The sequence below is a fragment of the Mytilinidion resinicola genome (genome assembly GCF_010093595.1).
Source record: "Mytilinidion resinicola strain CBS 304.34 unplaced genomic scaffold BDZ99scaffold_3, whole genome shotgun sequence".
Lineage (NCBI taxonomy): Eukaryota > Fungi > Ascomycota > Dothideomycetes > Mytilinidiales > Mytilinidiaceae > Mytilinidion > Mytilinidion resinicola.
The window spans coordinates 1,699,175-1,726,890 of record NW_022985439.1 but is presented as its reverse complement, the minus strand read 5'-3'; the positions used below and the strand labels follow the sequence as shown (position 1 = coordinate 1,726,890).

Here is a 27,716-nt window from a genome sequence, read left to right as displayed (position 1 = left end):
ACTCTAAATCCTCTCGTTTTAATGGTGGAAACCGTGTTGTATCGACATAATCGTTGTGGCTCTCTGTACAGAGACGAAGAGGGCCGTGGAACATCTGGTGAGGTGAGGAGAAATCTGACGCTATGCCCTAGCAGGACTAGTCAAAATAGCACGTGGAATTCTGAAGTCTATTTAACGTTCACGAAAGCATGTTCGTCTATCTAGATCTAAGGAAAGCTCCTGTTATGGAAGACGTACGTTCAAGTAATGATCCGCGGCTGGGCTGGATGGAAGATGGTCGCTTCAAGATATGGTCACGTGCTCTTCCCTTATCTCTCCTTTGGACTTTTCTTGGTTTCACATCGTTCTTTTAGAGCGTAGAGACTTATTTGAAGGATTCAAATACCTAAAAGGAAACGTAGCAACGAGAACCATCCTACAATGCTACCGCAGCAGGTCATCTTGGAAAACAACAAATTATCTCACCAACGATACCAAACTACTTATTCGCGGCACCCTCAATCCTCACCCTCCATAAGAAGCAGCAATAGATGCGTGTGCCGCATTTAGTAGGATTACACCGCCATCGTCCCATCTCGTCCACCGCCCATTCATCCTTCACCCTGCTCGGCCCTGCGTCACCTCCTTACGCCGTAGCACTCATCGCCGACTTCGACACTTGCCTCCCAACAAAATCTTTCTTCCGACTCTAACGTCAAGAGTGTGTGCATAAAGCAATTGCAGGCCTTACACCAGCAACCCTGCTCAGTGATCCTCCAAAAGCAGGTGCTCGACCAGGATCCCAATCCTACCCCAAAGCCAGTGCCAAGACTGGAAAGCAAGATCGTACGTTACCGTTGCCGTTGCAATACAACCTAGTTCCCAGTCACACTGAAAGAAGCGTGGCATTGTTCGCCGTTGTTCCAGGATACCCGGGACCGTAGAGGGTTGAAACCGCACTAGAATGCCTGCTCAGTGAAGGATTGTAGGGTAGTCACATTGGTTACATGCTGAAACCTTGTGCAAAATGGTCTGATTATCTAAAAGAGAGTCGGTAAGTGCCGACTCACCGTTCACCTTGCCCACGCGGCGGGACGTTGAAACAGCCTTACGCTAGTAGCGTTGGGATCAAGCGATGAACTACCAGCCACTTTCAAGGCCCACGTTGAAGGATTGTGCGCTGACGAACGGTTGAGAGAGCGGAGATTTGAGACGGAATGATTCAGCTGAATGGTTTGATTATTTGCCGCCAGCTATTGAACACTTGTATCGAACAAGCTATGTAAAAATGCTATACCCCGAAAAGTCATATCTGCAATGAAAGCAAGGTTTGCTGCATCTTAATGTGCATAAATACAAACGAGAAGAATTTTGTATCCATGAAAGCAGCTCGATTCGCTCCTGCGCTATCTTCATAACCTTTAGAAGCGACGCAATCTAGTAACTGCATCGTTCCATTTTGGCTTCTGTGTGTACTTTACATTTGGAAATGGCAGATGATATATGCAAAGTAATATTCTCATACTGATATACATGTTCCTAATACGGCGTGTTGCATCTCTTCTGTTACAAATCAATCATTGCTCGCTGCTAAAACGCCACCACTAGGTATACTCACAATGTTCAATTGGAGAAAATTCGTAAAACTTAGCCTTTGGGAACAACTCTGTCGGAAATTTGATTGTATATGAGGATGTGTTCGTAGGCCATCATCCCTTCCAGTCCAAATATTGAGTGGAGCAAGGAACAACGGAAGAAGGAGAGGATAGACCCTTCATAGCTTCTTCATGGTTGGAAAGGGATAGGATTCTGTGCCATGGCATATACAGTCGTTTGCACTGAAGTCACCGTCGTCCAGACGAGGCTAATCTTCCTCAAAAGGCTAGCAAAGCGCCCCATAAGCTCTTCGTTGTTCGCGCGATAGAGCCTGAGGTCTTTACCATGAGTAGCAGCCGAGTCCTCCATGTTTAGCTTGGCGGATGTCGGCGATGTATGCGTGCCCGCATAGGCCCACACAATAACAGCAGCGTGAAGCAGCGCAACGTTAGAGAGAATGTTGAAGCTGGCGCGACTATCCAGCGGGCGCTCTGCTTCCGTCATGATCAAAGACCAAGTAGCGCACGCATGTTCGGTCGCATCCCATGCGTCTGTACTTGTCGACCATTGGTAAACGGCTTCGAGGGACGAGTATTGGGGTTCTCCTTTTACGACATCGAGAAACAGTCGGTGAATTGTAGGAAGATCTGATCGCAACTGTATGAAGCTGAGGTTGTAGAGGAGGTGGCTTGCTAGAAGTGTGTCGCGATGATGTGCTATATGCAAACGGGTCGAGTTAGCTACCATGGCCCGCTTCCATTTTCTCAGAGCGCTCAAGATCCTGTTGTAATCGTTCCGCAGATCGCTCATATGACGACGAGAATGATCTAGCAAATCGATGCGGCCAGTTTCTCGTCTGCTGAGCCACAAGTCCGAGTCGGCGATTTGCTTCTGGCTGATAGGGGACGCTGGACTCGCTGACGACCGCTCGTTAGAAGTATCGTATGAGCGTTCTGAGGTAGAGCGATCGCTGGAGTTTGGAGTCGCGCCAAGTCGAGACATAAGACCTGGGTCGTGACTGAAGCGCCAGACTTGAATATTTAAGCCGAAGAGGAGCAATTCCAAGTGATGTGGGGAGAGTACCGGTAGCTCCTCCTCTTGTTCTAGTGCTATGTTAACTAGATCGCAGTACACGTACGAAGGCTGCTCGTCCGCTAGGTGTAAGAGCTCTTGCGCTAGTTGTTGCTCTCCTCCGCATTGATCGAACAACGTATTTGGGCAGGGGAGGCGCATTTTGATTTCCTCAAACGACACCAAAGGACGCGTGCCGAGCAGGATGCTAATGAAGACCTCCAATCGGAGGATACCAAACGCGAGACGTTTGCGAGATTCGCACCTGATCCATCGTCGGACCAAATCATCGATTGGCTTCCCAGAATTCTTGCGTTCAGTTAAAGCGGGAATGATATCCTCGCTCTCGCCGAAGAGATTCATCTTTCGGGCGAGAGAAACAACGATACTGCCAAGTTGCTGGGCAGTTGAGAAGGCCCTGCGATGTCCGAAATAAAGGGTTGCGGACTGGATCTGAACAAGAGACTGGCAAAGAGACTCATCGGGAAGAGACTGTTTGAAGCTGGCCATAACGAAGGCCATACGCAGGCCGTCTAACATTTGAAGATGGAAGTTTGCAGCTGCCTTGCTAGCGTAGACTGCACCGATTGCACTAAGGGTAATGTACAAATGAGGATGTATGTCGTTGAAGGCAAGATCGTGCCTCCAGAACATAGGCCAAAGGGGATGGAAGTTTTCCAGAAAGAGTTTGATGAAGTATTCAAAGATGTGACCAGATGGCCCATCCGCGGGTAGTATCCCTTGTAGGTCGAAGGCTTGTTCTACTTTGATGGCAGCGACTCGCCAAAACCGAGCACGCTCACAGATGCCATCTGCCGAATCTGGCAACTCAAAACATTTGTGTATGAGCCACGCTTTCGTCTGCTCCTGAGCAAGATGGCCCTCCACTGGCGTCCCATCTTCATCGAGCGCGCCGGAAGTACGAGTGTTTGATAGGGGTGTGGTGGTGCCTGTGGAAGCGGAGATGACCTTATCAAGCTCAAAAGGACAATTGGACATGCCAGGCTCGTGCGAAGAAGTAGATGGTTGAGCCGTTTCTCTCTCCCGAGAAACAACAGGGGGTATAGAGTGCAACGATGGTGGTATGGTATGCTGTGGGGTCAGCGATGGTTGGTGCCCGGTTTGAGGTGTTGACCCCATGGATGAGTGCCACGTCGTGGCTGGCGTATTAGAAGCAATGGTAGATTCCCACGGCATTCTGGTCTGGAGGGTAGCAGTCGTCTCAGGCGTTAGGAGCTGAGATTGGTCATCCCATCCTGGATCCTGTGAGAGATACATCGCTTCGTGTAGCCATGGCCACGCCGCGTTTTGGGACCAGAGCTCGCCCGTCCATGCAGAAGACAGGGCCAATTCAGGCGTCCAGTCCATCTGGTGCGAAGCGTCCGCATTCAGCATTTGAGCCGGAGATGTCACGTTAGAACTCGGGAAGGGGCCCACGCCTCCTGTGGGGAAGGGACCAATGGCTTGGCCAGCTTCACTGGGCATGCCGAACGAGCTCTTTGGTGGCGAGAGGGGGGTGCCGGGGAACAACCTAGTCGAGGCGTCGGATATCGCGCGATCTCGATCCCTGTACTGGCAGCGATAGTCGCCACGAGCACATCTGGTGCAAGGTACGAGGCGATCGCACTTGATTTTGAGCTGGGAGCACCGCACGCAGGCGCGGTTGTCCCGCCGACGGGGCTTTGAGGCCTCTCGCGACGAACTGCGCTCGTGGATCTGCATGTGGCGGTCGAGCAGGTCCTTGCGCTTGAAGCCGGCCTGGCATATGCGGCACACGTGATCATTGCTGCTGGAGTGGTTCTTGCGATGCCGATTCAGAGTCTCGACGGCCTTGTAGCCGCGACTGCACTCGGGGCAGTAGAAGCGCGGCGAGCTTGGCGGGCCTCCACTGACGCCCGCAGCAGACGGGTCGGACGAGGAGTGGCGGTCCATGTCGTCCATGGCGGACGCGGCGGAGGTGGTTTGGGCGATATGTACGGAGGATGAAGTGGTCTGCATGCAGCGGGGGCCGCAGCGGAAGGATGAGCAGTCCACCCCGCTTCTCAACGGTCGACGCGCCCAGCCGGGTGCTGCGTGTTGCGCTGGGAACGAGTGCTCTCGCGTCGTGTGTCGTGGGCCGTCGTGGTGTTGCACGATCGTCGGCTCGGGATAGGCTGACTACTGCAGCGTTACCATAGCCGCAGGCGGTGAAGCATGCCGTGACAAGCGGTGGTCTGCAGCGTTGAGAGGGATCCCGACGAGGCGGCTCGGAGTACAGGTGGTTGGGAGGTGGAGGAGATGACTTGCAGGTGGGGCCGGAGAGGAGAGATGGCCGAGTGGTGCTCGGGGAAGGCTTTGCGGCCAGCGCTTCCGCGTGTTTATCTACTCGACGAGCTGGGCGGGCATATGGGCATGCGTTCGAGGGGCACGGGATGTCAGAGGCCTCGTGTTGCTGGCGGCGCTGTCGCGGGCTGCCCGTCCGGCCTCGACGTTGAAGATGCGGGCGGCCTTGGCTTGGCAACACGGGAAACGCCATCAGCCACGGATGACGACCTGCTTGAAGGATGCGCGATGGTCCCGGGGTCGCTGGCGGATCGGCCTATCATCAAGCCTCGCCGAGCTTCCATCGCGGCAAAGGATCCGCGACTGAAACGCCGCTTCGGCCGCCACCTCTGGACCGGGGTGCAGCTCTCGCTAAGCCCGGGGTGTTTCCCCTCGAATGTCAACCACGGACGAGCAAAATCAGGCAAAGACCGCAGCCGTATTCCATACCTAATTAGCACACCGTGCAGTCAATACCAGCGTGCTTCCAGCTGGTGACAGGCTTCCCCAATCTTGCGCCCAGGGAAGGATCCCGATCGTCTGGAAAGGGGCAGACGTCAGGCCCGCTGATTCGACCAGCAGATAGTGCAAGGATGCGCCGCGGAGTCGACGATAGGCTGTACCATTTTGCAGATATTCGATACTCTGGTATTCCTATTCGGGAATGTTGCGCAAGCAACGTCAGTTGTCTCGACGCGACTGCGCCGCTCTCGCCGTATGCCGCGAGAATTTGCCCTAACTACCGTCTCGACGAGCGTTCTGCGTGTTTTCCGGGCGCGAGAGACCAGCAGCCCCTTGCTCCAGGATGCGAATCAATCTCCCTGTGGCAGTTTCGAGGTGCTGGGGCACGCCAATTGGTCACAAAGGCCTTTGAAATCAAGTGTTCGAGCGACCAAAAATAGTAAAGGATTCTAGCTGCCAGCGTTTGTAGCGCCTTGAACGTTGGCCGCGCTAGATCCCGCTAGGCTGCCCAGAGCATTCTACCGATTGAGTTAATGTTAGCATTTACCAAGATTCAGTGTGGTCGAGCATCACGTGGGCGAGCCGCTAGCGTCTGCGCTATTCCTAACTAATAAATCACCATCTTCACCAAGGGTGGTGGGCAACCTTTCGCACAATTCATTACTGTACCGAAAAGTAAGCAGTCGCCACTCACCGGTACTACTCTTAAACTTTGTCTATCTGTCGTTATCGCAATATCAATAGGTAAAAGGCACCTGCGCAGTGGACGACTAGGCCCGCCTTAGGGCATGTGGGGGCCAGTCGTTGAAAATAGGGGGAGCATCTCTGGTCCAAATCGCCGGAACACAGGTGGCAAACGTGCGTGGCTCCCTGTCACTGTCACGGAACGGCCACGTTTAATGGCGATGCTGGAGTTGTCTGATCGCAAGAATGGGGAGGCTTGTCCATGTCTAGCACACGCTGGCCCTATTCTAACAGCCACATTATCGCTACCCATGGCAGCCGAGAAAGTCTTTGGCTATCGGGAAGGCTCACCGCACGGGTGAACGATGAACGGTAGGATGAAGATCACGCGCAATGCTTCATCCTGCAAGGCTCTCACGAACCTCCAATGGACGTTGCCGCTGCGGGTGACGTGCGATGTGACCGTTGACTACGCCTCACCGCCGCGTAAGTCTCTGCACGCATACAGAAATATATCCCCCGTCGCGACGCCGCAACTGCACGAGGCTCGTACCCTGTGTGCCAATTGCATTGCCGTTGACGTTCTCCATGAATAGACGGGGAGGCCGTGCGCTATGCTGCCGCTAGTTCTAAACGGGTGGGCCCTGAATCTGTGCTCTCGTATCGAATCGTCACGACAAACCGCCTCCGATCGATCTTAGGGCTGCACTTCAAGTTGTTCTCCTAACCGTCCTGGCAGAAGCTTCACACGGACACGGCCCATGGTGACATTCCGTGTTCTTCTCCAGGGCTTCTTTGCCGTCTCATTTGCCCACTGTTTTGCGGTCGCCACTTCTCCTGCAGCACACCTCGCACCATCTCCTATCACCACATGCCTCGCACCATGTGGTATTGGCAACCTTTCCCTTGCCCTCCCATTCATCGTCCTGTCTTCCCGAAACGCCTCCAGCTGATGCAAGGAGACGGTGCACCCGGAGAGCAACCTTGAAACAGGCAATCCTGCCCGTGAGCTCTGCAGCATGACATTTTGCATCGTGGCAAGGCGCAGCTTTCGCTCAGTGCTAGTAGGCATGCGGAGTAGTTTCATCGAGTGAGTGGTTCTGATTTCTTTTTGTCGATATCCCACGTCCGCACTTTGAGGACTTCCATCACAGGTCCGGGGACCAGATTCCCAAGTTCGGACATCGACGGACACGCATCTCGATCAGGGCAATCCTTGCTACTTGTGCTCGAGAGTCATCGACATACAGCATCCATCACCGCGGGTTGTGCTCTACCCGACATAGAGTTCTACACTGGTCTGTGATTGGGTGTGTCACCTCGTAATGAGGGACACAATCTATTCTCAGCCAGTATAGACGCTAGCGAATGCATCTTCTTCGGATAGATAGCTAAGTGTTTGCAATCATAATCTGGTGGTCGATATCTGCGTTAGGGTCGTAGCGGAAAGTTTCTCCTGCAGTAGAGGCAAATGGGTTGCGGAAGATAGCCACAGACGCTCACATCTAACCCTCTCTTTCGCCTCCTGATCCACTTGCCCTCGTAATAGGGCCTCTATGGAATACAAGAGATGTAGGTAGGCAGCCGATATTGCCAACAATAGATTGAAGAAAAATTCGGAGCTTATGGAGCCATTAGTGTCTAGGCATAGCATTGCAATAACATACTCGTATCATTTCGATATCAATGCCTCGGCTTGATCTTTAGCACAAGGTCGTCCTCAGGCATTGGCCCCATCAGCCCTAGGTTCGGATTCATCACATTGAGCCTCGGGAACCTTTGCTTCCCCTTCTCCGGATTGGCCAGCTTCAGCTCATATCTCGTGAGCACACTTCCTACAAAAGCAAATGCTTCCCTCTTCGCCACGTGCCTACCCGAACACATGGATACTCCTCCTCCGAATGGTCTGAAGCTCGTACTATTGGCTAGCTTCCTGTCACGCATGAAGCGTTCTGCATCAAACGTGGCCGCGGTCTCGCCGAAGACTGACTCGTCGAGTAGAGTCTGGCGCTGCGGGATGAGCAGCTTGCGTCCGGCACGGAACGTCTTCCCGCGAATTGTCGTGTCGGAGACGATGTATCGGTACGTCGATGAGGAAGCGGTAAGGCGGAGGACGTCGTTCCAGATAGAGTCCAGCAGCGGACACTGGTTCAGGAGGTAGTTAATATCCAGATCGGCATCTTGCGAAGGAAGTGCGGCAGAGGCCTCCTCGACAACTGCTGCCTTCAGCCCGTCCGAGTGCACGATGTGCGCTAGCATCCAGAACGCTATCTTGAATGAGTTTGCATTCGTGCTAAATCACTCTCGTCAGTGTTCTGTCACTCGCCAACGCAGATGGACGAAGTGATCTTACACCCAGTACTGCTGCATTGTCCTGATAGCCCGATCCCTTACCCCCATTCCCAGCTCCTCCTCCAACTTATCCGTCTCCCGGAACCACCACGCCTTATCCGTCTTCTTGTCTGATAACTGCACATACCTCATAAAGATCTGAATCAGCTCCTCCTTCAGCTCGTACGTCTCCTTAGCAAACATCTCAGGGTAGTTGTAAATAACCATCCACGACTTATCATCGAACCTCAGAAACGTATCCGTCAGCTGGGGCTCCATCTCCAACAAGCAATGCCCAAACAGCGCATGCGTCGTCGCCCGAATCAACGACTGCGCCGCCCAATTCTTCACCAACACAACACGGCCCCCTTCCCCCGTCGATCCAATTACATACTTCCCCTCCGGTGTCCCACTTCGCATCTCCACCTCAAACAGCTGCATGAAGTCCCGCGATAAGATATCCATCTGGTGCCCAGGAAGCAGCTGCGAATGCCGTATATGCTCAGACATGTAATTATAGTCCTTCAAACCCCCCCTTTCCCCCTTGACGGCATCCACGAAAGCTGGCCGTGTCATCTGCTCCGTTCCAGCGTCCGAGACGCCAAAGGAGCGGTTGATGTTCACCTGGTCTGTGGAAAGCGTTGTGGTCTCCTTAAAGACGCCGGAAACGTCCCGCGGCGAGGTGAGGATGTAAATTGTCTCACCAAAGACGGTGACGGCAAAGGGTTCGCGGGAATTGGCGAAGTGGACGCGGCCGGCTGTGAACAGCGCTTGGCTATCGCGTAAGAAGCGGAATCCGTGGCCGATTATGGGGATCCAGTAGGGTAAGGGGCGAGGTTCGTTTGGGTGGAGTAATGGGCGGAGAGTGAAGGTCCAGAGGCGCCATGTTAGAAGAGATGATCCTACTACTACGCTAGTCAGAACGAGGTTGAAGAGAGCATGGCCACAGGTGTTGGCGAGGTCGGTGTATGACTGGTGGAGGTAAATGATAATCATCTATGCGGTGCGCAGTCGCTAACGTGTGTAAAGAGTGAGATGTGTAGATAGGTTATAGGATTTGTGCGACATTAGTATATTTAAAGCGTCTATCTTTCGACACGTATATTGCATATTTATATGGTTATGTGTAGGTAATAGAGGGGGTGTGTACGTGAGCATCCAACCTGTCACAGCATGCTGTCAGACAAATATGACAGCATCTGGAATCCCGCCACGCCTGAAAATCTGGGGTAATGCGGAGAAGATACGAGCGTAGAGGTATTAGAACAGTGCTTAGACACAAGTTTCGGCACGCCGACCTTTCATCTCCTCCCGATCTATGATGACGTGCTGAAGCACCACAAACAGCGCCAAGCATATAGACTGTCCAGCATAGGAGATAGCTCTAATTCAAGCTCTTAGGGACTTTACGTCTTATCAAAGCTTTTAGCATGCGCCGAAGCACCTCCAACGGTGTTGAGCAAATATGCCTGGACTTTTGGCGAGCCACTGTACCTAGGTGGCGTTTCGGAAGTACTGCAATGGCCGGAATTGGGAGTTGCGTCAGGTTGCGTAGATAAGCCAGTCGTGATCCGGTTTGGATGTGCTAAATCTCAATTCAGAAACAGTGTTACTAAGATAGGCAGGACTCAGCGTGGCCAACGTCGCAAAGTATCGAGCCAAATACCAAGAGACAGACTCTAAGATATTCTACAAGGTGATTACGTTTTATAAGCTAGTTGAAGGCAATGAGCCGCTTCCCTGGTTCATTTCTAATGCGGAATGCTGTTCCCTACCATGTTCACCGGAAGAGGGCTACACTGTAACCGTATTATGTGACACGGTGGAATGTATGCTGCCTGAAATCTAACGGAATTACTGGATTGGATCGATGCGATCGCCCATTGGGGTCCGAAACTTTTGCGTTGGGCCTAAGCTGAAACCGTTCCAAACTAAGATCTAAGCTTACTGCTACCTCCGGTACTTATCTTGAACGACTCCCTGGCCTAGGAGCTGGGTCTTCAGCCTTTCAACTTCGGTAAAACTTTGAAATCTATGCATCATGGCTTCTGGGTCGCAATCCCTCACTGCAATCGCGACGCAACTCCTCGAGTCGGCAAAGGTCATTGATGCATATCTTGAGGAGCACAAACTCCCTCCTATCTCCATTAGCGCTGGTGCCAGTCCAGACTTCCCCGTGCCTCCGTCGGAGAAGAACGTCCATGCAGCTCGGCAACTAATCCTGGACCTCTCCGAGGCTCTGAGCGAGAACGTGCTGGGAGCCAGAGATTTGCTCGTCGAGTGTTCATGGGGAGGCGTAGGTGTACCTAACAATCTCTAGTAAGAGACTGACACGCCAAAAGCACCACACTAGCTCCGCTATGCGCGCCATCTCCTCTTTCGAGCTCTACGCCAACGTTCCGGAGTCTGGAAGTGCTACTTTCGAGCAGATCGCTAGCAAAACTAACCCTCCTCTGGCTGTTGGATTTGTCAAAACGATTCTCCGATATGCCATGACCCAAGGTGTATTTTGCGAGCCCAGGCCGGGCCATGTCGCTCATACTGCTCCTTCTTTGTTGCTGCTAAAAGACCCGCTCGCGCGTGCCTTTGTTGCTAACAACGCGGATGAAGTGTTTCCTGCAGCCGCAAAGACGGCGGATGCGATGCGGAAGTGGCCTGATGCTGAGGCACCAAATCACACAGGCTTACAGCTTGCCTACGGAACTGACAAGGGCATGTTTGAGTGGTATGCGAGTGACGAGGGCGAGGCGAAAGGAAGAATGGCGAAGTTTGCGGGTTCGATGCAGTTTTGGAGTGCTGGTGAGGGGTTTCTAGCTAAGCATGTTGTGAAGGGGTTTGATTGGGGTAGTCTTCCAGAGAACGGACTCGTAGTTGACGTGAGTATCTCAAACATTTCCATATGTGAGGGTAAAGTGTTATTGTAGGGTCCTTGAAATAATGAACTGACAGCGTATCGCTAGGTCGGAGGTGGCTCTGGCCACATCAGCATTGCCATCGCGGAAGCCAATCCTTCCCTCCGACTCATTGTCCAAGACTTGCCCGGGCAGTCCGAGCAAGCATTGGCTGAAGCCAAAGTCAATGAGTCAGGCCTCATCTCCTCAGGTCGCCTGGACTTCAAGCCCGCCAACTTCTTCGCACCGCAGCCCGATTGGCTTGAAGCTGAGTCTGTGGATGCCTATTTCCTACGATACATCTTCCACGACTGGAACGATGAGCACTGCATCAAGATCCTTCGGACCCTGCTTACAAGCGGTAAATTGAAAAAAGGAGGCCGCATCGTACTTGCTGAGAGCGTGATCCCACCTCCGGAGGCTGCACCCCATCTGCCAAAGACGGTGTTGAAGTCGATCAGGAGGCTCGATATGCAGATGCTCACAGTACTGGGGAGTCATGAGAGGACGTTGGATGACTGGCAGGAGTTGTTCTTCAGAGCAGACCCAAGGTTGAAGATTGAAGAGGTCAACCAGCCTGAAGGGAGTGTATGTACAATGTTGGCTGCACGCTTGCAGAGTTGAGACGAAAGCATTTATTGAATTGAAGGATGGCATTTAGAGCTAGAGCTTCGAGGTGCAACTCGCACAATATTTAGCTGACAAGATCAGCATAAGATGTAGCAACATTACGACGTACCAGGGGTACAGACGGACTGTGGCCTGTAGTAGCACACGTACAATGCCTCGTCATAGAAATCCGTACACTCGTTTACCGCTGCATGAGGAGCTTCATTGTATTTACAGCATTCCAAATGAGAAAGAAACTCCGTGTTTTAGACTACTAGTAAACTCGCGAGACTACCCCAGACAGCGTCATCAGGGTGTACGTAGATTGGAATATTCTATCCACTGCCTTCGGTTTCTATAGACAGTGGCAGCAAAGCGTACGGATATCGATGGCAAGGCACTGTAGGTGGCTGAGCATTGCGTGAATAGCTACGACCGGCTCTCACGGTCACTCTCGTGCCGGCCACGCGCGTAGAGGTGGTGCGTGACTGGTGGTCACGGGTAAGACGGGCAGTAGGTGATCGTGAAGCGTGCGTATCGCGGCGCTAGTCGCATTGAGGCTCACATCACGTGGTCTTGTGAGGTCTGGTAGTTTACAGTATCGATGTCCAGTTGGAGATGCCGGATAAGCGTTGGAATCCAGGCCACTGTTGTTATACTGCCGTCTCCTCGAAATAGCATTCCGAGGGGCGGTACCGGCTATCCCACCTGCATGAGCTCCCCTCCCCCTCCATCCCCAACACGGTACTCGATATCTAGACACTCCCCCTGGCCGCACCCGAGTCCCAACACTTCTACCACCCCTCCGCAAGCTGCACAGAGATAACGCCGTGGTCCCCCTCCACCGCGCCCCCAACGACCCAGCATCCATATATCAGCGCCAGCTCTAGCCACGCAAAGCTCCCCGCCTTCGCCCCGCTCGCTGTCTCTGGCGTCTAGCAATCGATGCTGGCGACTCTGTAGCAGTAGTAGGCACCAGCAACGGGCGTGAAACGTGTCCTTAGAGCATTCTCCCCAACCCGTCCGGCACGAGCCATCCACGTACACGAGGCGCGGTCATCGGCTTTGTGACGCATCGCCTTGTTTGAGATCCTCCCTCTCACCCCTCTAGCCGATCCCGCCCAAAGCACCGCAAACAACCTTCACCCTCCCTATCTCTCGAGCCGCGCGCAGAAGAGTGCCAGCCCGCCAGCGCCAGAATACCATTTGAATGAGCCCTTCGCCCGACCACGCTGCCGACCTCACCCATCCCTATTCAAACGTCGGCTATCTCTACCAGCAGCAGCGGAACCGCCCCAAAGCCCTGGAGCACTTGCAGTCGCGCGGCCGGCACATTTCGAGATATGAGCTGGGAAGAAAAGATAGGTACGGGGAGCGCGTCACACGCATCTACCCGCGAGAGTTGTGAGTACACTTCTCCTTGTGCTGCACAATGGGCGGAAGCTGTAGACGCTGGCTTTGAGATGTCGAGCCTTCCCTTAGCTTCCGTCCTTCCTGTATAGGCACGAACGCGAATCATGGCACTCCCTCGTAGCGGAAGCCGTCCTACCTCCTACAGTGAAAACGGGTCAAAGATGGCTTATCAGCTCGCGAGATATGAGTCTTTTATGCACAAAGCGCCCTTTTCCATGACAACCTGTGACTAACTTTGCTCTTTCTAGAACCAAATCCCCGCCCTCACGATACCCGACCGGTTCCCCCCCAGCGCAGCCTCCTTATAATGCTACAACTTCCCCACTGCTGTCGGCTCTGGGCACGACTACAAACACTGCGGCACAATACACGAGCGAGTGGACGAAGTCCTTACCCTTCTTTGCCAACCAGCCACCTCCAACCAACGGCATTAGTATCAGTGGATCACCTCCGATCCATCATTCTCCAGCAGGACAAGGAGGCATGTCAAGCTCGCCCCCCGCACCCGGAATGAGGCCACTGAGCCACCCGAACCACTACCCTAGTTTCGGCGGGCGGCTGCAGCCCTCTCCCAAGCAGTCGCCCGGGAGAGATAGGCGAGCTTCCATGTACTCACAGTACGGCGCTCGGACTCCATTCCAGAACAACCCACCTCTCCCCCATCAACCACAAGCTCACTACTATAATCTTCCTGATTTCGATCTGGGCTTGACTCCACCTCCTAGTGACGGCACTATACCAGGAGAGCATGGGTACTTTTGTGGGTTCGATACTATCTGCATGGGGGGAGATGACGCTTCGCAGATAGCTGAGAATGTGCTCCTGGTTGGTTACGAGGGCGGGCTTGAGGTTTTCAGAGTCGAGAAGGGAAGGATGGACCTGGTCGGTCGACTTGAAGGTCTAAAGGGGAGTGTGATTGGCGCGAAGATACTTCCCTGGGCATCAAGAAGAGACCCACTAGCCTCTACAAGACCTCTCATAGTCCTCATCATTCACGGTCCGGCTGTCGACGACGTTAGTGCTGGAAGTGCGTCTAACTCGGTTGCTGTCACGGACGAACATGACGGCTCGTCGAATTCTCCCAGCAGGCCAGCGTCCAATAGCGGCAACCCTGCTGTGAACTCGATCTCAGGCTACCGGACCACCCTTGAGGTGTATTCCTTGAAAGAGAGGAAGCACCTCTCGACGTTGTATACAAGCCCACCTGTGCCCATAACAGATCCAATCGAAAGTCCGATGTTCCAACCTCCACCCCCCATAGGCGACTTTGTAGTTGACGCAAAGGGCAAATTTGTCGTCCTAGCTTCTGGAGCTAGCGGGGAGGTCTTCGTCTTCGCTCCCTACACTAAAGTTAATACCGAGACCCTGGGTACATTCCGGTGCATTGGTAAAGTTTGGACTTCAGTCCAGTTCCGGGATCGTGGATCACATTCTAGTTCCTCAAGTGCAGCCGATGTGAACAGTCACGAAGAACAAGTCCCCGAGCAATATGGCGTGCCTTTATTCTCTCTTAGTGACCGCTGGCTAGCTGTTGCGCCTCCTTCATCAACAACACTCCTCCCGATCGATGGTGTTGCAACGACATCGAAGTCACACGAACGACCTCCAGGCTTAGCTCACCACTCTGTTCCACCTCAGCCTGCGCCGACATGTGCAGTCGACGCTCCGGAGCCCGATGGCTTACTGAATCGACTGACAAGAGAAGGTACTCAAGTTGCCCTAAAAGGAGCACGGTGGGCTACGGATAAGGGAATTCAGGCTTTCAAAAGCTATATGGGTAAATCGGCACAGCCGAATGGAACCGCCAATGGTAACTATGGCACAGATCCGTTCATACAAACACAGCAGCCTTACTTTCCACCAACCCACGGACATCATCAAGCTCAACCGAGACCGGAGTCTACGGTCATATCTATACTAGACCTCCAGAAGCTAGTCGAGGCGGAAGAGTCGAAGAACAAAAACGCTCTCCATCCCGTGGCCACTTTGCCAGCAGCCTTGGGATGCAGTTTTATGTCCTTCTCTCCCAGCGGACTGATGCTTATGACCGTCAGCAAGAAAGGCGACTTCCAGGACGTCTGGGATCTGAAGCGTATAAATCACCGGAAAGCTCGCAAGTCATCAAGAGAGATCTCCTCTGGCCCTCACGTCCGCCAGGTCGCCCGATTTGCACGCATGACTGTCACAAACGTGATCGACGTCGTCTGGTCTACACCACGTGCCAATCGCTTAGCTGTGATCACCGACAAAGGCACCGTCCACATGTTCCTTATGCCGGCGTCCGCGTTCCAATGGCCGCCTTCTCGCCGTATCAGGAAGTCAGACGGCGCTTCTAAGACTAAATCTGACGAAAGCAACAACACTCCTACCGCTCGACCTAGCGCGGTCAATTCGGCTATGCAAGCTCTCAACGGGACAGCAAAGCCCTTCCTCAACGCCGTCCGTACTCGTAGCGGGAGCAGTAACGGTTCACGCTTCCCGTCCTTCAGTAGCCTTGGTCTGGCACCTGCAGCCGGCGCGAAGAGCGGTAAAGCAGTAGCAGCTGGGCTCGGGAAGTCTATTGGCGCGGCAACAAGCAACATCCGCCACGCAGGCGACAATAAGCTCACCCTACCACCTTCACAATCTGGTGTCAAACCCTGTAGCGTGCGCTGGTTGACAGGGAAGGGCCACGGTTCCATCGCACTCGTTGCAGGTGGTATTCTTCAGATTTACAAGATCCAGATGCGCCCCGCAACAGGCAAAGGCAAGAGCAAAAATGCAACCGCTATCTCGAAACGCAAAATCGTCGAGTTTGGCCTCATGCCTGTACGTGGCTCTATGTTTTCACCCGCAGTCATTGCTCTGCTGCAACCGGACGAGGAGAGACCTCACGAACTGGAACCCACCCGCGATATGGACATCCACGGGGAGTGGATTCCCCGCTCGTTACCGAACCGTCGTGGTAGGGGTGGCATCGCAGGCGTGGCAGGCGGGAAGAAATCCCCTGCACCCGCGCCGCTCAGCCTAGCAGAGATTGAGACAAACCCACCTTACCAGCCCTTCTACACCGACCGTCGCGTTGCACGGTTCCTGTTCGCAAAGCCGGCCCCGCAGGACGAGCATCAACATCACAGCTACAGTGAGTGGGACCAGCCGCCCATGTCTCCCATGCAGCCATCGTCGCAGAACCTTCACGTAGATGACGGTAATGCGTGGGTGTTTGGAGATGAAGTTGACGCCGTGCGCATCTCAACGCCTGCACAACAGCTTTACGACATAGGCGAGGGCGAAGGTGGAGATGGCGATGAAGGTGCGGTTGCGGCAGCGGTGCAGAACAAGGTCGTGCTGAGGGATGGGGAAGAGGAGGTGGAGCAAGTTGTTGTCACGACACGACGTCGGCGTGTTCGCCGGGGTGAGGGCGAGGAGGGGGAAGAGGGCTTCTTCGAGGATGATTGCGAGGTGTTGGACTTTGCAGAGGATAGAGTATGAAAGGTGAGGAGTGCCTTCTTGGCGCAGTTTGATATTTACGGGCATTCAAGGCAGATCTCTTTGGCATTTTGCTCTTTTCCAGTCTCTGCTTTGCTCTGGTTGGTTCCTTGTCGGCGTACTGGACTCGCAGGATGGGATTAGATGGGTTCGAGCGGGCGTAGGGTTGCTTTTGCGCTTGCTGCGGGAAGTAGGTGGCCATTGTGGCTTGTGGAATGGATATCTAGATAGTGAATTAAGACAGTCATGTCTGAAATCTTCTTCAATAATCACGCAGCAGCAGTGCGCTAGCGCGCCCCCGATGCTACTCAGTAGTGTTTCTCACGTGGACAGGTCACTTGGCGGTTTTAAACCCTTAGTAGCACCGGAATACCCACATAACGCACGCGATTTAGGCAAGACTTCCCGAGGCATACTGTATCCAGCCATCTATGCAGAATAGCGTGTAAACACGCTTGAATACACGCATATACTCGCCGTGGCTTGTCCAACTCCACTCGGTGTGCAAGGTCCGGCATGCCAGATGGACCGACCTCGTGCTGAGTCCATGCAGCGCGCAGAGCGGCATTTGTTTTATCGAACCATGGCGGCCTTGTCTCCACTCCTGAGGCTGCTCGGCAAAGGGCGCTAGAGCTCGAAACGGGCCACCTTCTCGAGCGGCATCAACATCGCGGGACCCGCTGCGACAGGCGACGCATCTGACAGGGCAACCAGCCAGAGGCGCGGCGGATACCGGCAGGCAGGCGCTGGAGATAATAGGCAGCCCAGAGTGCCCGCAATCCATACCACGCTCCCAGTGGCAGGCACGGCAGGGCAGCTCGGAATTGGCGATTGGGTAAGTCCGGGAGTGACCGCGGCCAGCTTGGCGGTGAAGCGCGCGCGACCCACGGAAAAGAAAACATAGTGCCTCCTCCTCCAGCTCCTCTCCAGTTTTTCGCACGCACAGTGCGCCAGATGATACGTCTCCGCCGTTGAGCTGATCAGGGCGCCGCCGCTCGTCCGTACCTCCACCATCGCCAATTGCATCTTCTCCACGTTTCCCGGGTGTCCGACGCGCTACTTATCGATTAGCGGCGTTAGCTTCCACTTCCATATAATTTTCTGTCCGAGCTTCGTGCGGACTGGAGCTTGCTGGCGCATCCTCAAGCCCGCTCTCCCTTCTGACCGCATCTTCATTCACCAAAGGAGCTCCCCAGCATCCTCACCCAGCACTCTCGCCCCTGCTGGCCGACTGATTTCTGCGCGCGACGATAGCCATGGCCACCGTCAAGGAGCAGATTGGCGAGGTGCTCCTGGGCACGACTCAGGAGCCCCAATTGTCGCAGCAGACGCGAGCCGCCTTCTTGGAGCACGCCGTCAAGGACGAGGAGACCGGCGAGCTCTACTTGGGCGAGAATGAGTTTATCAACGCCGTGGCTCCCGAGACAGAAGACTACGTGAATACCTGCTCACCACCGCCCTCATAACCCATTACTGACCCACTCTTGCCCACAGCACAAGATCAAACGCTCGCAGTACAGCATTCTCTTCCAAGTCGCAGACCGCAAGCGGACAGGTAGAGTGACGCTGCAGGACTGGAGCAACTTCGACAACCTCCTCGCGAAGCCCGACGCCGAGTATGAAATCGCGTTTCGGCTTTTTGACACCGATGGCACCGGCCTGGTCAATTTCGACAACTTCCAGAAAGTCTACAATGCGAGCAAGGGCGCCGACAGTCTGCCCTTTGACTGGAACTCGGAGTGGGCGTCCCTGTACATTGGCGCAAAGGACAAGCGGCACACAATGACCTACCCCCAGTTCTCGCAAATGCTGCGAGGACTCCAAGGCGAGCGCGTGCGACAAGCTTTCCTGCACTTCGACAAGAACAGGGATGGATACATAGAGCCCGAAGACTTCCAGAGGATAATATCAGCAACCGCTAGCCACAAGCTGTCAGATCACCTTCTCGAAAACTTACACACCCTCTGCAACATTTCCGCCGGCAGCAAGATATCGTATGCGAATGTCCGTGCCTTCCAGAATATGATCACGCAGATGGATATGGTTGAGTTGATCATCCGGAATGCGACCAACAAGAGCTCAGACGGGAAGATTACGCGGACGGACTTCCTGAACGAGGCGGCCCGAATAAGTCGGTTCAACCTCTATACGCCAATGGAGGCCGACATTCTTTTCCATTTCGCTGGCCTGGATGAGCCTTCGGGGAGACTTGGGTTGAAGGACTTTGCTCGGGTCCTGGATCCTTCATGGAACACGGCCTTTGGCTTTGGCGCGGGAGCAGCAGGCGCCCTGAACGATGTGGGCGCGAAGGCCTTCTCGACAACACAATCGATCCTGCACAATGTCCTGGAAGCCGTTCATCATTTTGGGTTGGGAAGTTTGGCTGGTGCGTTTGGTGCGTTCATGGTGTATCCCATCGATTTGGTCAAGACGCGGATGCAGAATCAGAGAGCGTCAAGAGTCGGAGAGATGCTGTACAAGAACTCGCTGGATTGCGCCAAGAAGGTGGTTAAGAATGAGGGTGTCAAGGGCTTGTACTCGGGCGTGTTCCCGCAACTCATCGGCGTGGCCCCAGAAAAAGCTATCAAGCTGACAGTGAACGACTTGGTACGAGGCAAGTTCACAAACCCAGAGAACGGGGACATCAAGTTTTGGGCAGAGATGCTAGCAGGTGGATCTGCTGGCGGTTGCCAAGTGGTGAGTACTAGCCAATTTATTACCGTTCACCGACACCGAGGTTGCGGGCCGGGCACAAGCTAACCACTCCATTCCAGATATTTACCAACCCTCTCGAGATCGTGAAGATCAGATTACAGGTCCAGGGTGAGGTTTCAAAGACGGTTGAGGGCGTGCCCAAGCGATCGGCAATATGGATCATCAAGAACCTGGGCCTGGTGGGCCTCTACAAGGGCGCGGGTGCTTGTTTACTACGCGACGGTAAGCTCACGAACATAACTCGCTATATTACTACGTCTTACAAGCCGCCTAGTTCCATTTTCTGCCATATACTTCCCTTCATACGCACACATTAAGAGAGATTGGATGGGCGAGACGCCGCAAAAATCACTAGGCATCGTCCAGATGCTGACTGCCGGTGCCATCGCCGGTATGCCGGCCGCATACTTGACGACGCCGTGCGATGTCATCAAAACGCGGCTGCAAGTGGAAGCGCGCGCCGGCGAGACGAGCTACACAGGCCTGCGGCATGCGGCGTCGACAATCTGGAAGGAGGAGGGCTTCAAGGCCTTCTTCAAGGGCGGGCCGGCGCGCATCCTGCGATCGTCGCCGCAGTTTGGCTTCACGCTGGCGGCATACGAGCTGCTGCAGCGAACATTCCCGATGCCCGGGCACAGCCACGAGGGGCCTGGCGGGCACGTCGAGCCCGGGGTGGGCCTGACGGAAGCCAAGGCGCCGCTGCCGTACCTCCGCAGCAGGAACGCGCTCAAGATCATCCTCGACCTGGACGAGAACTTTGGCAAGCCCAAGCTGCCGCAGGGCAAAGGCTGGAGCGGGATGCCGGGGTTCGGCGGGAAGGGCGTGGTGTGACGAGGTGCTGCGGCGAAGCAGATGCAGCATGCGGGAGGGTCTTGGGTAAAATGGGATTGGGCACGGGTCCGTCTTCAGAATCGCATCCGGCGGGCGCATTGTTGCTTTATCAGCCAGTCAGGGCGCGGTTCGTCAGAGGCCGTGGGGTGGTGGCTCTCTGCACAGGCTCAGAATAGACTAGACGGCCGGAGTGTACGATAGACATGGCAGGTCGGCGTCGCAGCAGAGTGAGGCGGCGCGGGCGGGCGCGGACACGACCTGGCGGGCGCTCGTCGTGGTGTACGGCGTGTAGATACAGCATGCTCGGTCTCCAATTTAGAGTCACAAAGCGTGGTTCCGTCTCTTTCTTGCGGCTTGCACGGCGGCACGGCTGCACGGGCGACGGCGGGGAAAGCTCGTGCTGTGGCCGCCGGCATGCCGGTTTGATAGCACGTCTCCGGCTCGCCGCCAGATCCCTGAATTCACGCGGCTCATCTGCCCCGCACCTGTGATTGAGGCTCGAGCTGGCTGCGCCTCAGCTCCCATCAGCACCAAGCAGGCACGCAGGGTCCGCCGCGCTCGCACCTCATCCCGAATGCGAACGGCCATCTCGATGCCGCCGCCTCTTCCCTCCCTGCTCCACCACGTCGCAGCACAGGAGCGGCCCCGGGTGCGCTGCACTGCCACTCAGGCCTGACGGGATAGACACGAAATCCTCCCTCTCGATAGGCTGCCCCCCCCCACACGGCAGAGCCGCAGAAGAGCTCGTTGGCAACCCCGTCCATTCCCAGCCTCATCACCATCAGGCCGACGTGGACCTGCCACCGAAGCCTGCCCTCAGGACATCTCCCGACGACGTGAACAGCTCTGGCCATCGCCGTATCTGCGCTCTGACGTTGAGACTGAAGCGCGGAACTGCTGCAGGTATGATAGCTCCCATGTCCAGCCGCCGGCGCACTCTGTTTCCACGACACCATGCTTCTTCCTTCGCCCTGTCACGCTTTTCTCGCTGTTGCTGTTGCTGTTGCTGTTGCTGTTGCTGTTGCTGTTGCTGTTGCCGTTGCTGGTCCTCTGCTTTCGCTGTTGTTTCGTTTCGTTTCCTGTTTCATCTATATCACTCCAGTGCCTCCGGGCCTGTCCGCGCTGTCCTTCTGTGCTACATGCTGTGCGGTTCAGCCTCTACCAGCGGTCTCAAATCTACATGCTTCTTTATTGCGATTCTCGTCCTCTGCATATATCAGTGATAGCTTTTCTGTCCATTCAATACCCCTCCAAGAATGCTACCGAGATCCCGCTGGACATTTAGCGACGGTGCAGTCACTGGGCGAAATTCTGACGCAGGCCAGATAATCCGTCTTACGCCATCTCACGCTGCGCTGAACTCGCGCTCCTTTCGTCTGGGGCTCTGTGTGACTTTGCGCCGTTAGCTTTAGCACTCGATCGAGCACCGATCCTGGGCCGTCGACCTGACCATTCCGTCCCTCTTCTTGTACGCAGAGGCTAGGCTTGCCTCGCCTCCCAGCACGCTGGCGAATGTCCAATTACGATTCTGACGACGCTTTCCCACGTTCTCCTGGTCTTAAACCCATCCGTCCCAAGGCTACTCCCTCGCCCTCGCCGCCGCCATTCATCCCGCAGCAAAACCGCACAATACCGTCTCCTGAGAACGTCAGTCCCTCCTCCCAGAAGAAGCGAAAGAAACCTAATCGGCGCAAGACTCGTCCGATCCAGGGAGACACCGTTCTGGTGAGTTTCATGGACCCAAACCGGCCCGACATAGCCCGGCTGGTCGGCGAACAAGCCCTCAACTCGGATTCTGGCTCAGAGGCCGACGAGGAGGACATGGAGGACATCGTGAACCAGTCTCCTCCAGCCGATTCTGCTCATCAGACCGCTGGTACTCCTTCGGGTCTTGACTTGGTCGGCACAGCTCAAGCGGCGCTGCAGACTGCCGATTCGAGGGGGCCGAAAGATACGAGAACATCCCCGCCACGGCGCGAACCCGTGAAAAGCGGCTCCGGGGAGTTTGCCGAGCCCCCATTCCGTCCTATGTCGGAATCAGTAAATGAGGCATCGACACAGTATCCATCTGCAGGCGTGCTGACGAATGGCGGGCAAGCCCATGCGAATGGGGCTGGCTCAGCCTCCGATCGCAAATTCGAGGCCACGTCGCCGAAGCTGACTGGGGAACGCCTAAGTCCACTTGCGAATGGCTACCCCCACGAGGATTCGCTTGCAACATCCCCAAACCTCCGGGAGCTTACAATCCCCCAATCCAAGGGCTCACCCCGCCAGACACTGCCAGCACTGCAAAATCCAAGCTCGCCGTCCCGGGACGGACCGAATTCTCCTAACCACAATCAGAAGCTACCCTCGTTTCGCCAGCTCAGCGAGCTTGCAGAGGCCGCCAGTAATGAACAGCTGGAGGCGAGGGCGAATGGCTATCCTCATCGCCATTCCTTCTCTTCCACAGGTCAATCGCCGACGCTGGTCAGTCGGCATTACTCCACCAGCAGCATCCAACGGTCGCCGCCCACTCCCTTTCCGCCTCTCAGCGCGACATCTCCCATTAGCGCGCACAGCGACATCTCCTCCTCGCAAGATCTATTTTTGCGATCAGGCCAATCGCACCAGTACTTCTTTAACCGCAGGCCCTCTCAGGCGTCGGATAATGGGCCACCGTATGGATCGAATCTGCCATTGTCGGCCTCTACGGCTGACAGCTATCCCAGCTCCGATTCGTTTAGCCCTGGCTCAACGGACCACGGCCATCGAATGAGCATTGATGAAGCAGTCAATAACCACCGAACGTTGCCGCCTCCGACGGGGCCACACATCCAACACATACCTCCACATGGCGCTAGCGGGTTCAAGTGTGATCATCCCGGATGTACTGCGCCTCCATTTCAGACTCAGTATTTGTTAAAGTGAGTTAGACGCCATCATGTGAAAGACGGTAGCTAATGGCGTCTTACTTCAAGTTCCCACGCAAACGTACACTCGCAAACTCGCCCACACTTTTGTCCAGTCCATGGATGCCCAAGAGCTGAGGGCGGCAAGGGCTTCAAACGAAAGAACGAGATGATACGGCATGGTCTCGTGCATGCCTCGCCTGGCTATGTGTGTCCGTTTTGTCCTGACCGAGAGCACAAATATCCGCGGCCAGACAATCTGCAACGGTATGATATAGGTTTCGAATTTACAGCTTGAACACCGTTAATCATAGCTGCGTAGACACGTAAGGGTACACCACGTCGATAAAGATAAAGACGACCCGCAATTACGCGAAGTCCTCGCTCAACGACTCGAGGGTGGGAGTCGGGGTAGGAGGAGGAGGGCGGGAAGCGGGTGACAAACCATTCTCGGCCTCCTCTCATTCTTACAACTTCGCCAACAAGGGCCATCCTACCGCCTCGCCACCTGTCGATGCCTTGCTTTGCATCTTCATCTTTACGACTGATGTCAGCGGACTAACTGTTTTCTACTGGATACGTCATCACAGTGCTGATACCCCGTAACTACGTTTCTGTTTTTCACACTAGGGCCTTTTGTGATACCTCTTCTTTTACGGCGTTATAGCGACTGGAATTAGTGTAGTTATACAATGGCTGTGCTGTAACTACGGCTGCAGGCGTAGATTCATTTGGGTCGGAAAACGCAGGAAACGGTTGATTCCCAATTTCGTATTCGCTTTGGAGTTCATGCGTCCCTTCTGCGTCTTCTCAATGTCTATACTTTTTGGACCCGATATATCAACCCTGTCGCTACATATACACGCGAGCTCACGCTCTCTTTCGCTCTTGGCTTGTTGATGAACCTTTGTGTCTCAAGTTTAACTTTACTTCTCCAATTATTTGCTTTCTGTTTCTCTTCTGGTGGGTTGGTGAGTAGGTTGGCTGGGGGGTGTCAGGAATTCCTCGTAGTGTATTGGCTACGGGCGCGAGGATACCACGCGTGCAGCGAGTCGTGTTTACTCTTAGCCTAAGGGGTCCATGAACCTCCTCTATTGTTACTGTTTTTTAAACATCAGTCGCCATTCCAATACTCTCCCGGGCGGTGTACACTGACTCGCCATGGTTCACGTGGCACCGCAGTTATGCGTTAGAGCGCGACGTCCCTTTGCGGCACTAAGTGGGTAAACGTGGTAGGTTGACTTGTAGTAACCTGCATGTTTAGACAAAACAGAAGGACTGAAACCCACGAGTGTCCCCCCTCCGTCCTAGCAAAGGCGTTGCCAAGAGCTCAGAGCGTGTTCCCTTGGTCGAGCGCGTGAGTGAAGTGGATGGGGAGGTTTGCGTTGCTGCGTCCCCATATCCTAACCCATATTTCGGTTGAGCGGGACCGAAGTGAGAAGGCAGCGGCGTTATATTGCTAGTGCTAAGTGATGAAGCACTAGATGACTGGGTTGGAGGAGGGGCCGCTGCTAGTAAAGACTTCGCAAAAAGAGCCCTGTCCAATTTTAGACCCATTTCCTCAGGTTGATCGCAAACGTCAACGTATGATGGGTTGCTGTCAAGCATGCCGTATAAATTGGGCTGGAGTAATCGGTTTATCTTTGTTTTCCGGGATCCGATTGAGCAATCCAGAAGCGGTCTCAGCGATTAGTTGTTTCATGTCTGGTGGCTAGATAGTGCCTCCTCTCTACTGTCGAACTAGTTTCGGCGCCTGGGCTGGTGTATGCATTTGCTGTACTTGAGGCAGCTGATTAGAATTGAAACCTGCGAGGTTCCCTCTATCCTCCTTCATCAGGCCACCTCTACGTTTACTATCATCACGACTTTGTCGGACTTATATGAAGATACTCTCGAGCAGTACAAAGTCGATACAAACCTAACTACTGACTGGACGGCTAACGCGGCCATTTACTACGGATATGGTGCGAGTAGATCCATGATGGTACGGGCTTATTACACTGCATCTCATGACATGATTGGTCCTAACCACTCCTCCCTTGAAAACTGGCCCCATTGATACTACTAGAATACATCTTCACTCTCGAAGACCTCTACCCTTTGTCTGAACACCTTTCAACACACAAGCTACATATCGCGACCTCAAGAGAATTTCAGTTAGCGCTTATCGAGCTATCACGAGCCCGAAAGGAGAATGCTAGATCGTGCATGATATCCATCGACAAGAACAATGCGATAGGGGATGGGTAGTCGTATTGTATAGCTGGTAGTTTTGACACGAATTAACAGCTAGATACCCCTAAACACATTCCTTGCACTAGACATACCCGCACTTAATCTCCCACGACGCGAAAACACCACCACTTCAAGCACCACTCTCTCCGACCGCCTCCCCAACCGCCTTCCCCTCCTCCCTCAGTATCCTCAACCTCTCCAAACTCGCCTCCGGCCAGTACTCCCTATTATCATAATACCCCTCCACCGCCGGGACCCCCTCGTCCCCAAATCCCACCCACCCCCTCTTACTCCGCGTGTAAATATGAATATCCGGCCTCACCTCCCGGCCCTCCAGCGTCCCCGCGCGCACATACGCGATCTTGTTCGCGCCGTCGCCGTACACGCTCCACACGGGGCCGTAGCACGCCGGGCAGCGGAAGATGGTCTGGCCGGCGCCGCTGTCCGAGGGCACGGGGACGCCGACGGGGCGCGTCGGCGAGAGCAGCGCGAGGTGCGCGCGCTCGACGAGCGCGTTGAGGGCGAAGGCGGTGCCTGTCTCGCGCTGGCAGCGCGTGCAGTGGCAGCAGTGGGTGAAGAGGGGCGCGCGCGTGAGGTGGAAGCGGATGGTGCCGCAGGCGCAGGCGCCTGGGAGAGGGAGGGTGGGTGTGCTTGTGGGGGCAGAGTTGGTGGTGGTGGTGGTGGTGGTGGTGGTGGTCATTTTTCTGTTATTTTGGAAAGCCGTGTGTGAGGGGTGGATAGCTAAGGGGGTTGAATTGAGGAATCTTTGTTTTGGAGTTGAGAGAGGGGGTGAGAGATTGAGCGGGAGAATTGAGAAAGAGGGGACCTAGCTTATTTATGTTGAGCGGGAGTACTAGCTGGGCCCTTTCTGTGTGGTACATCTTCGGCAAGGCCCTTCTGACTCCTCCGCGCGGCGATGGATTGTGGGAAAGCGGGAAGTGGGATGGAAGGATTCTGGGCGCAGACGAACGCGAGAAAACGTGACTTTTGAAGCCAGGTGGTTTTGAGAAGGTGGTCTTGGCATATACCGAGAGCACAGCCACATCTGGATTCTGCCTCTGCTAGATCGGCGGTAGGCTGTGGGCAGGCTGTGGGCAAGCGTAATCATGAATAACAGGACGGAGATGATGAAGTACAAAGACGAAGTGCCCACTTCTTCTTACCGGACGTTCCACAGAACATACCATTTTCGCCTAGAGCGTGCATGAATTCATCTATATCAAATCCAAGTCATTACACATCATGGTCGAGTCCTCCACATCCCCCAAAGACCAGGACGAACCCTACAAGCTAGACGTCAACGTCTACTCCGAGCCAGCGCCCAAGAGAGCGTGGTATAAGACCCTTGCCTTCTCCAATAAAGCGCCAGAGAAGGAAACAATCCCAGCGTGGCAAGACGCTAGTTTGAGCGATAAGGAACGGTGGAAGCAATGGCACAAAGCAAAGGATACCGAACGGTTTAAGAAGTAAGTACGCCTAAAAAGGAAGGAGTGAAATCGTTTTCTTTTGCCTGACTTTTTCTGGCAGCTCAACAACAGGATACTACACCAGAATTTACAAGAGCAAATACGGCTGGGTCTGGTTTACTGGCTTGTTTGGAGAAGATTAAATTACGCATGTCTTGGCGTTTTGGGCACGGGTTCTTTTGGGTTCAGATGCTTAATACAAAGGTACATACCCAAGCTCTTGAGTTAGAGGAAGTAAAAACACATGAAAGTCTCAAAACTCGAATCCACAGCATGCGCAACACAGAAGTCAAGGCCTTTTGAACAAGCAGTTTTGTCTATTTATTGCAAAAAGCAGGTATCATAAGCAAAGGCCGAACGCCTCCAAATAGTATCAGAAGCTGGAGCTATGCAGAAGAGAGCCTCCAATCCGAAGAGAAACAAAAAGCAGCAGAACATGAAAACATCGACAGTCCCGCTATCAAGCAACCCGCAGGTCCATCATCCAATTAGGAGCAGACCAACCATCACCATTCGACGCCCAATCATACACCTTCCTGAAACGGGCAAAACACATTATCCGCATGACTGATCGGGGCGCTCATTGCTGATGCCGCAGATGCAACAAAATAGAAAAAGGGAAAAAAAGGAAAAGTGGAAAGAAAACAAGGCTCTTCGCTCAGCTCCGCCATGTAGAAGCAAAATGTACACCGAAAAAGACCTCCACCCAGTAGTCTCGATTAAACCCAGCACAGTCCGTCGTCCATCTTTCCGCAACACCGAAGGCTCCAGTC

At 54.3% G+C, this 27,716-nt stretch overlaps 11 protein-coding genes across 11 annotated transcripts; 6 read left to right on the top strand and 5 right to left on the bottom strand.

Moving 5' to 3' along the window:
- Positions 1–1,764: 1,764 nt before the first annotated feature.
- BDZ99DRAFT_378261 (uncharacterized protein) lies at positions 1,765–4,578 on the bottom strand (the record flags this gene model as incomplete). Its single annotated transcript, XM_033715101.1, has 3 exons — positions 1,765–2,426; positions 2,490–3,685; positions 3,839–4,578. 3 exons carry the CDS (start codon positions 4,576–4,578, stop codon positions 1,765–1,767), a joined length of 2,598 nt encoding a protein of 865 aa, XP_033582071.1.
- Positions 4,579–4,823: 245 nt separating this feature from the next.
- BDZ99DRAFT_549598 (uncharacterized protein) lies at positions 4,824–5,855 on the top strand. The gene is made up of 2 exons (XM_033726959.1): positions 4,824–5,386; positions 5,428–5,855. Exons 1-2 carry the CDS (start codon positions 4,924–4,926, stop codon positions 5,847–5,849), a joined length of 885 nt encoding a protein of 294 aa, XP_033582070.1. The 5' UTR covers positions 4,824–4,923; the 3' UTR covers positions 5,850–5,855.
- A 1,921-nt stretch (positions 5,856–7,776) lies between these two features.
- On the bottom strand, positions 7,777–9,478 carry BDZ99DRAFT_494952 (cytochrome P450; the record flags this gene model as incomplete). Its single annotated transcript, XM_033723340.1, has 2 exons — positions 8,573–9,478; positions 7,777–8,386 (listed from the first exon to the last, which is right to left on the bottom strand). The coding sequence occupies exons 1-2, from the start codon at positions 9,418–9,420 to the stop codon at positions 7,777–7,779; spliced, it is 1,458 nt and encodes a 485-aa protein (XP_033582069.1). The 5' UTR covers positions 9,421–9,478.
- Positions 9,479–10,401: 923 nt separating this feature from the next.
- On the top strand, positions 10,402–12,194 carry BDZ99DRAFT_459044 (S-adenosyl-L-methionine-dependent methyltransferase). The gene is made up of 3 exons (XM_033719067.1): positions 10,402–10,720; positions 10,767–11,300; positions 11,385–12,194. The coding sequence occupies exons 1-3, from the start codon at positions 10,466–10,468 to the stop codon at positions 11,937–11,939; spliced, it is 1,344 nt and encodes a 447-aa protein (XP_033582068.1). The 5' UTR covers positions 10,402–10,465; the 3' UTR covers positions 11,940–12,194.
- Positions 12,195–12,698: 504 nt separating this feature from the next.
- Positions 12,699–17,057, top strand: BDZ99DRAFT_567001 (uncharacterized protein). Its single transcript, XM_033727645.1, has 2 exons — positions 12,699–13,328; positions 13,586–17,057. The coding sequence occupies exons 1-2, from the start codon at positions 13,135–13,137 to the stop codon at positions 16,806–16,808; spliced, it is 3,417 nt and encodes a 1,138-aa protein (XP_033582067.1). The 5' UTR covers positions 12,699–13,134; the 3' UTR covers positions 16,809–17,057.
- A 203-nt stretch (positions 17,058–17,260) lies between these two features.
- Positions 17,261–17,946, bottom strand: BDZ99DRAFT_190506 (uncharacterized protein). Its single transcript, XM_033713140.1, has one exon. The coding sequence runs from the start codon at positions 17,829–17,831 to the stop codon at positions 17,433–17,435; it is 399 nt and encodes a 132-aa protein (XP_033582066.1). The 5' UTR covers positions 17,832–17,946; the 3' UTR covers positions 17,261–17,432.
- Positions 17,947–17,968: 22 nt separating this feature from the next.
- Positions 17,969–20,809, top strand: BDZ99DRAFT_506357 (calcium-binding mitochondrial carrier protein-like protein Aralar1). The gene is made up of 4 exons (XM_033724169.1): positions 17,969–18,241; positions 18,300–19,502; positions 19,580–19,742; positions 19,795–20,809. The coding sequence occupies exons 1-4, from the start codon at positions 18,062–18,064 to the stop codon at positions 20,349–20,351; spliced, it is 2,103 nt and encodes a 700-aa protein (XP_033582065.1). The 5' UTR covers positions 17,969–18,061; the 3' UTR covers positions 20,352–20,809.
- Positions 20,810–21,752: 943 nt separating this feature from the next.
- Positions 21,753–23,912, top strand: BDZ99DRAFT_190491 (uncharacterized protein). The gene is made up of 3 exons (XM_033713138.1): positions 21,753–23,257; positions 23,312–23,509; positions 23,565–23,912. Exons 1-3 carry the CDS (start codon positions 21,864–21,866, stop codon positions 23,680–23,682), a joined length of 1,710 nt encoding a protein of 569 aa, XP_033582064.1. The 5' UTR covers positions 21,753–21,863; the 3' UTR covers positions 23,683–23,912.
- A 496-nt stretch (positions 23,913–24,408) lies between these two features.
- On the bottom strand, positions 24,409–25,052 carry BDZ99DRAFT_190495 (uncharacterized protein). Its single transcript, XM_033713139.1, has one exon. The coding sequence runs from the start codon at positions 24,848–24,850 to the stop codon at positions 24,503–24,505; it is 348 nt and encodes a 115-aa protein (XP_033582063.1). The 5' UTR covers positions 24,851–25,052; the 3' UTR covers positions 24,409–24,502.
- A 158-nt stretch (positions 25,053–25,210) lies between these two features.
- Positions 25,211–26,431, bottom strand: BDZ99DRAFT_435224 (uncharacterized protein). The gene is made up of 2 exons (XM_033717475.1): positions 25,570–26,431; positions 25,211–25,505 (listed from the first exon to the last, which is right to left on the bottom strand). The coding sequence occupies exon 1, from the start codon at positions 26,175–26,177 to the stop codon at positions 25,608–25,610; it is 570 nt and encodes a 189-aa protein (XP_033582062.1). The 5' UTR covers positions 26,178–26,431; the 3' UTR covers positions 25,211–25,505; positions 25,570–25,607.
- A 288-nt stretch (positions 26,432–26,719) lies between these two features.
- Positions 26,720–27,086, top strand: BDZ99DRAFT_472438 (uncharacterized protein; the record flags this gene model as incomplete). The annotated part of the gene is made up of 2 exons (XM_033721781.1): positions 26,720–26,943; positions 27,005–27,086. 2 exons carry the CDS (start codon positions 26,720–26,722, stop codon positions 27,084–27,086), a joined length of 306 nt encoding a protein of 101 aa, XP_033582061.1.
- Between the last annotated feature and the right edge of the window lie 630 nt (positions 27,087–27,716).

Bases quoted from the DNA above. Each gene is read 5' to 3' on its own strand.
- BDZ99DRAFT_506357 (XM_033724169.1), top strand. From the start codon at position 18,062: ATGGCCACCGTCAAGGAGCAGATTGGCGAGGTGCTCCTGGGCACGACT. The intron at 18,242-18,299 runs GTGAATACCTGC...TCTTGCCCACAG, and splicing joins CTCCCGAGACAGAAGACTAC to CACAAGATCAAACGCTCGCA. The intron at 19,503-19,579 runs GTGAGTACTAGC...ACTCCATTCCAG, and splicing joins CTGCTGGCGGTTGCCAAGTG to ATATTTACCAACCCTCTCGA.
- BDZ99DRAFT_567001 (XM_033727645.1), top strand. From the start codon at position 13,135: ATGAGCCCTTCGCCCGACCACGCTGCCGACCTCACCCATCCCTATTCA. The intron at 13,329-13,585 runs GTGAGTACACTT...TGCTCTTTCTAG, and splicing joins CGCATCTACCCGCGAGAGTT to AACCAAATCCCCGCCCTCAC.
- BDZ99DRAFT_190495 (XM_033713139.1), bottom strand. From the start codon at position 24,850: ATGCTTGACAGCAACCCATCATACGTTGACGTTTGCGATCAACCTGAG.
- BDZ99DRAFT_435224 (XM_033717475.1), bottom strand. From the start codon at position 26,177: ATGACCACCACCACCACCACCACCACCACCACCAACTCTGCCCCCACA.
- BDZ99DRAFT_459044 (XM_033719067.1), top strand. From the start codon at position 10,466: ATGGCTTCTGGGTCGCAATCCCTCACTGCAATCGCGACGCAACTCCTC. The intron at 10,721-10,766 runs GTAGGTGTACCT...ACACGCCAAAAG, and splicing joins TCGAGTGTTCATGGGGAGGC to CACCACACTAGCTCCGCTAT. The intron at 11,301-11,384 runs GTGAGTATCTCA...GCGTATCGCTAG, and splicing joins AGAACGGACTCGTAGTTGAC to GTCGGAGGTGGCTCTGGCCA.
- BDZ99DRAFT_549598 (XM_033726959.1), top strand. From the start codon at position 4,924: ATGACTTGCAGGTGGGGCCGGAGAGGAGAGATGGCCGAGTGGTGCTCG. The intron at 5,387-5,427 runs GTATTCCATACC...AGTCAATACCAG, and splicing joins ATCAGGCAAAGACCGCAGCC to CGTGCTTCCAGCTGGTGACA.
- BDZ99DRAFT_190506 (XM_033713140.1), bottom strand. From the start codon at position 17,831: ATGCAATTGGCGATGGTGGAGGTACGGACGAGCGGCGGCGCCCTGATC.
- BDZ99DRAFT_190491 (XM_033713138.1), top strand. From the start codon at position 21,864: ATGTCCAATTACGATTCTGACGACGCTTTCCCACGTTCTCCTGGTCTT. The intron at 23,258-23,311 runs GTGAGTTAGACG...TCTTACTTCAAG, and splicing joins CAGACTCAGTATTTGTTAAA to TTCCCACGCAAACGTACACT. The intron at 23,510-23,564 runs GTATGATATAGG...ATAGCTGCGTAG, and splicing joins CGGCCAGACAATCTGCAACG to ACACGTAAGGGTACACCACG.